Source organism: Misgurnus anguillicaudatus, chromosome 22 (genome assembly GCF_027580225.2).
Source record: "Misgurnus anguillicaudatus chromosome 22, ASM2758022v2, whole genome shotgun sequence".
In the NCBI taxonomy this organism is placed as follows: Eukaryota; Metazoa; Chordata; class Actinopteri; order Cypriniformes; family Cobitidae; genus Misgurnus; species Misgurnus anguillicaudatus.
In genome coordinates this window covers 42,629,920-42,636,521 of record NC_073358.2, presented here as the reverse complement: position 1 = coordinate 42,636,521, position 6,602 = coordinate 42,629,920, and the positions used below count along the sequence as shown (strand labels likewise).

Below are 6,602 nucleotides of genomic sequence, written 5' to 3'. Positions count from 1 at the left end.
GATGACTACAAAAAAATCATAAATATATTTTAAGGGTTTCATTATAGTGTGCTCAAAGGAATATTGTGAAACGTTATTGAAATGTACACTCTTTCAGGGTCTCTTCCTTTGCATGATGTCACTGGATGATGTAACCTGTGATACAGTTGTTGGTTTAGAGATCGCTATTATCACCCAACTTAAAAGGGACACTCCACGTTTTTTGAAAATATGCTCATTTTCCACCTCCCCTTGAGTTGAACATTTGATTCTTGCCGTTTTGGAGTCCATTCGGCTGGTCTCCGGGTCTGGCGCTGGCACGTTTAGCATAGCTTAGCACAGTCCATTGAATCTGATTAGACCATTAGCATTGTGCTAAAAAATAACCAAAGAGTTTAAATGTTTTTCCTATGTACTAAGAACGACGGAAATGAAAAGTTGCAGGCGTAGTGATGTTGCGCACTGCACGAAAATAGTCCCCTTGGTTGCTTTCAATGCCAGGGCACTATTTTCGGGCAGTGCGTAATATCACTATGCCTGCTGCAGCCATGTTACTTCTGCCTAGAAAATCACAACTTTTAATATTCTGTAGGTCTTAGTACACGATGTTACTACACAGAAGAGTCAAGTTTTAAATAGTTGACTGTATAGTTTTAAATATTGAAACTCTTTGGTTATTTTTTGGCGCGATGCTGGTGGTCTGGTCAGATTCAGTGGATTGTGCTGGGCTATGCTGGGGGTGCTGGCGACAGACCCGGGGATCGGCTGAATGGATTCCAAAACGGTGGGGATCAGGTGTTTGGCTCTGGGGGAGCTGGAAAATGGGCATATTTTTAAAAAAGTGCCTTTAAGGCATTCTTTCCTCTTTCTTAAAGGTATAGTTCACCCAAAAATTATAATTTGATCTCACCATCGTCATGTCGTATGAACCCCAAATGATTTTTTTTGGTTTTTAAAGAATCCAAATGCAGATTTAAAAAAAGTGTTTTCTTCTCTTTTCAGTGCACATTGTCTGTATCTGAACTGTTGTTTAGGAAGTTTAAGGATGTTTTCTTTTAAATAATGTGTAACAACTAAAACAACAGTGATGTAAATGTTTTCAGGACACAAATATATGAGACACCGGGTGAAGTTATTTATTTACTACTTTTGAGTCATTTTAAAGATTTTTCTGGTTACTATGGGTGTGGATGGTGACCGAGGTGGTCACCATTCACTCTCATAATAACCAAAAAACACTTAATGAAAACTCTGTTTGGTTTCTGAAGAACAGTGAGAGACATTCACGGTTCAAATGACATGAGGGTGGGTAAATAATGATAGTTTTCATTTTAGGCTGAACTATACTTTTAAGGCATTTTTCACTTTTTTAATTTTTAAGAGCTCTGGGTCAAATTTCAACCCAAAATCAAGAGGAATAATATATTTTGAATAAAAAAAGTTTATTCCCCAAAATATTTAAATAATAAAATTTTAATATATCATGTTAGTATATGCTTTAATTAATGCAGATACAAATATACAGTAATTGGGGTTAAAACAGGATGATTTTTATTATGTTATTTTAACAAGTGAAATGTCCTGACATTGATGCAATTTTACAACCCCTTCTTGAATTTGGGTTTGAATTTGACTTTAACCTTTCTTAGAGATATTAAATCATCATGCATTCATTTTACCAAGGCCAAGTAAACAGCAGTAGATTACTCCAAAATGTTTCTTGTATGCAAACCCTCTACCTTGTGTATCCAGTATATGCAATATAATGCTCCCAAAAACATTTAATGTCCTCATCTCTTTAACTGTCTTCACCTTTGTTTGTTTAAAATAAGGTGTAAAAGTATTCTCTGATGCGTAGACATTGTAGAAGGAAGTCGGAAGAACTGTGGCTTAATGCTCATGTTACACTTTTTTACGCATTTTTCTCTTCATGTTAAATGATAAATGTATTGTCTTTCAAAGCACAAGGGCTTGGACTGTGTCCCACAGCGGTTTTGTATTTAAATGAACTGATATTCGCACGCCCTTGAAAGATGCTGAAACACTCTCTCTCTGTTTGATGTAGTGAATGATGAAAACATTGGGCTGGAAATGCAAAAACATTCACATTAATCTTTAAAGAGTGTATTTAACTCCTGACGTGATGTCATAGCTGAATTTCATGATGTCACAGAATCTTGTTCTCTTTCTGTCTTCATGTGATGATCCTTGGAGGAGTTGGCAACAACCTTTAAAGTATCCAATCATCTCTCTTTCTTTGCCTGATGAAGAAGTGTCTTTTGAATTTGGTTGCACTACGTAAACTGCAGGTTGTTATATACGCAGTATATTACAAAAGCAATGTCATTGTAAAGTTATTCTTGTGTACAGTAATATTTCCTCTGTAAAATGTAATTGTCGATCAAATATGTAAACATTTAAATATACAAATCTAAAAAAAAAAAACTAAACCACAAAGAATGTGCACTGTCATTTATTTAGCAGGAAATTATTAAGGGTAATATTGGATTTATGACCCTTATGGGATGTTGTTTTGTGAAGTGCTTTCATGACAACCATGCATGAGATTTTTCATAATGACTGCGACTGAATGGACACCAGTTTTCATTTTCATAACTTGTGACACAAGTTAAGACATTAATGTCACTATAAGATTTTTATTTGAGTCTTAAGACCTTTCTAATGATTTATTGTTTGTTTTATGTACAATCTTTTACATTAAAAATCAATTTTTTTCGCCATTACAATCACGAAGCCGCCCATGATCTTTGGCTTGTAAGGGGTTTTTAAAAACTGCCATGCTTCTCTTGTTCTTTGCTTTTCTGTGTTTTCGTGTTGAAATTGGATGCAAAGCTGCTTTGGAATAATGAACAATTGTGAAAAGCAAAAAAGAAAAATCCATTTATACAAAAAGAAAAACTGCAGATGCCAAAGAAACCATCCTTTCCTGTCCAGCAGATATATGGCACATAACAGATTTACAGGTCCTTTTTTGATACACAGTATTTTTTTTACCATAAAATCAATATGTACAGATGGTACTATTAAAAAATACAATGAATACTCAAAACCAGTGTTGGGGAAAGTTACTTTTAAGAGTAATGCATAACAATATTAAGTTACTCCCAAAAAAAAGTAACTAATTGCATTACTCAGTTACTTTTCATGGAAAGTAATGCTTACATTACTTTTTCTTGGCTGAGGCTTGGTGTCTTTCAGACCTTGTAGGTGTTGTTTATGACTAAAAAGTTCTGCATTCAGAAATTGCATATTTCATCACAAAAATGCCGAGCTCTGGCTTGCCATCTCAGTTTCTGACTCAAACTGTTCCTACGTTAAGTTAATTCTGTACACATTTTTTTATCGAATTAATTAAACTAAAAAGGCAACTTGCATTACTTTTTTAAAAAAGTAACTCAAATATTCATGTGTACATTTAAAAAGTAATGCCTTACTTTACTCGTTACTTCAGAAAAGTAATATTATTACGTAATGCACGTTACTTGTAATGCGTTACCTCAACACTGCTCAAAACCACTAAGCTTAGTTAATTTAAACTGACATACTAATTATTACACTTTACATGTTGATATGATACAGCTTGAGATGCCAGTAGGACAAGCAGGTTTGGTCTATGGATGGATGAAGACTTGTTACTCTGTCTGTCTCTGTCTGCCAACCAAATAGCAGAAGTTGTCAGCACACATTTAATACATGCAATCAGACAAAAGGGTCTATGTTCCTTTAATTTTATATATGCAATGTAAAAAAGTGAAAAGGTGCCATGTGTCTTAAAGGGACACTCCACTACTTTTGAAAATAGGCTCATTTTCCTGCTCCCCTAGAGTTTATCATTTTTTTATCTAATCAGATTCAATGGATTATGCTAAGCTATGCTAAAAGTGGTCCCACCAGACCTGGAGACCAGCTGAATGGATTCCAAAACTGTAAAAATCAAGTGTTTAACTCTAGGGGAGCTGGAAAATGAGCATATTTTCAAAAAAAGTAGAGTGTCCCTTTAAAACCAGACAAAATCTTCCATGTTCTTTTTTGTAAAAATACTTTGTTCCCCTAATGTCTGCTGTTCCTGTATTGAGAAGTTAAATGTACAGCGTATAGTAGTGACAATTTTCTAGAGCAAATGTTTTTGGATTAAGGTCCATAGTTCAAATATTAGCCAATTCATTGAGCTGTGTTCCTCTTCTATCCAGGTCTTTTGTAGATTGTTTCTACATTTCCCTCTTTCATTGCAGCATATCTAGCCGCTGTGAACAAGTAGTCGCTCAATCTGTGAAACCAAAAACAATGGAATCAAAATGAATGATCTTTGAATAATTAAAAAAATGCTATAGTGACGAACGATAGGTGAGAAATAATAGATGAGTACCTGTTCAGATATTTGGCAACTTCAGGATCTGCCTCTCCAGAACGGACAACAGGGGCAACACTGAAATCAAAAACAAGGTTTACAGACTTCATTTGAAACTTTTGTGTATATATTGAATGAATTAGTAACATGTGTCATACTGACCAGCGTTCTGCCCGTCGACAAACCGCTCTGGCCACATGTAAAGCTGCGCTGCTTTTACCTCCTGACTAAAAAATAAACACCAGGTTTACCCTTTTTTATTTTTAAAGGGATATTTCACCCCAAAATGATAATTTTATCATAAATCACCCTATGTGTCGTTCTAAACCACCAAGTGCTCTGATTGTCTTCAGAACACATTTTTAGATATTTTTGATGAAAACCGGGAGGCTTCTGTCTGTCCCATCGACTTCAGTTAGTTTCACAATAATGTCGCTTCATTATTAATACATTATTATTGAACGACTGATGGCACATGGACCTTTTTGGCGATGTCTTTTATTCTTTTCTGGGGAAAAGAATTGAGAAACTAACTAAACGACATGGGTAAGTAATTTATGATAAAAGTATCATTTGGGGTGAACTATCCCTTAAGGTCTTAAATCAGTATCACATATCATGTCAGCCAAAGGTTGACACCTAGAAAAAAAAGTGTTACTAAATTATACATACAGGTAGTATGAAGTTAGTGAGAGGAGGCAGCTCTTCTGTAAATGAATCAATCCATCTCTCCAATTCAGTCACAGGCTGGGAGCTGAACTTTGTTTTAGCTGTTTAAAATGGGAACATTATAATAAGGCTCATGTAAGTCTCTTTCCAATGCAATAATTGAAAACTGAGTATTGTGATATTAAGCATATTCTTGCTTACTGATGTGACTGTCTCTGGCTGATGATAGAGGAGTAGCAATGTTTGATCCCACATCCTGTAGGACACATTGAATCTGTACAGAAAAGAGATTCAATTAAAATTGTGGTTGTTGAAGTCAGATAGCTAACAAAAGAGAGCGACGAACCTTATCCAACTGATCTGTAAATGAATGACCTTTGTCGATACAAAATTCTCTGGCCAACCTGAAAGGGGAAATCAGTTTTAACAGTTTTTATTTAAAGGGTAACATTTGCTTTGTAGACCATGCTTATTGTTTGCTTCTTGGACAAAATGTTAAAGGCGGGGTGCATGATCTCTGAAAGCCAATGTTGGCATTTGAAATCACCTAAACAAACACGCACCTACCCCAATAGAATCTGCACCTTCTTTTGATAGAATCGCCCCACACATATGCAACCCAGACAACGATGTTGGTTAGTAGACACACCCCTTACTGCTGATTGGCTACAAGTGTGTTTTAGAACTCGGCCCGATTCCCTTTTCCAAAGTGTTTTTTTTTTTTTAAATCATGCACCCTGCATTTAATGCTCTCTCATTTTTAAGTCGTTTTAGATTATTGCATCTGCTAAATTAATAAATATGCTGGAAATCTAATTAACAAATCAACAAACCAACTAAACACAGCATTTTAGAGTCCACGTTATGCATGTCCATTACCCTATTACAGATGATAATTCGTCTGTTGTTCCCAAAGCATCAAATATTTGATCCTCCTTTGGTCTCCTCTCACCTGTGAAAGTACTGGAAAAGCCTAATGAGGGTAATACAAGGAAAAGGCAAAGTTTACAAAAATTGTACACTCAGTTTTACATTGCAAATCTAGCAATATCATATTGTATAAGAAGGAATGACAGCACACAAGTGTGAGATTTGAAACAACCTTTATCTCCAGTTTTTGTGTATATTTTCGGAGCTCTTCTGTCTTCTTCTGATGTGCTGACGTGCCTTGCAAAGGTGAGAGAACATCAGCAACACACAACAAGGTATCCTAACATGGCTACATTAGCATTTAAGCTACACGGGATAGTGGGGTATTTCTCAACGCTTTTAAGTGTTTACCTTCTTTGGTCGTAAAACACAGACTGGATCTGGTTTATTTTCACGCATGTAGCCAAACGAATGGCACGGTGAAGACTCGTGGATCTTGACACAAGCGATGCCATTCCAAACGCGTTTCTGTGTTTATTTACAACTGACCTTTTTGACCACTTTTGCTACCGGTAGTCGACCGGTCCGGGGCATGCTCATCACGCAACCGATGACGCGAGGGTGGTGCGCATTCCGATTTGGTGTGCTGAGAGTGCGTTCCTTTGAGAGATTTATTCTGATTGGATGTTCGCGAGACAGCGATGTGACAGCTTGA

At 36.1% G+C, this 6,602-nt stretch overlaps 1 protein-coding gene across 1 annotated transcript; it reads right to left on the bottom strand.

Annotated features, from left to right (window-relative positions):
• Positions 1-3,672: 3,672 nt before the first annotated feature.
• On the bottom strand, positions 3,673-6,491 carry mmab (metabolism of cobalamin associated B). The gene is made up of 9 exons (XM_055198674.2): positions 6,299-6,491; positions 6,120-6,184; positions 5,897-5,990; positions 5,364-5,421; positions 5,219-5,291; positions 5,021-5,118; positions 4,511-4,575; positions 4,367-4,426; positions 3,673-4,267 (listed from the first exon to the last, which is right to left on the bottom strand). Exons 1-9 carry the CDS (start codon positions 6,400-6,402, stop codon positions 4,183-4,185), a joined length of 702 nt encoding a protein of 233 aa, XP_055054649.2. The 5' UTR covers positions 6,403-6,491; the 3' UTR covers positions 3,673-4,182.
• Between the last annotated feature and the right edge of the window lie 111 nt (positions 6,492-6,602).

Excerpts from the sequence above, each read along its gene's own strand:
- mmab (XM_055198674.2), bottom strand. The coding sequence starts at position 6,402 with ATGGCATCGCTTGTGTCAAGATCCACGAGTCTTCACCGTGCCATTCGT. Across the intron at positions 6,185-6,298 it reads GTGTTTTACGACCAAAGAAG|GCACGTCAGCACATCAGAAG; the intron begins GTAAACACTTAA and ends CACCTTTGCAAG. Across the intron at positions 5,991-6,119 it reads CACAAAAACTGGAGATAAAG|GCTTTTCCAGTACTTTCACA; the intron begins GTTGTTTCAAAT and ends TACCCTCATTAG.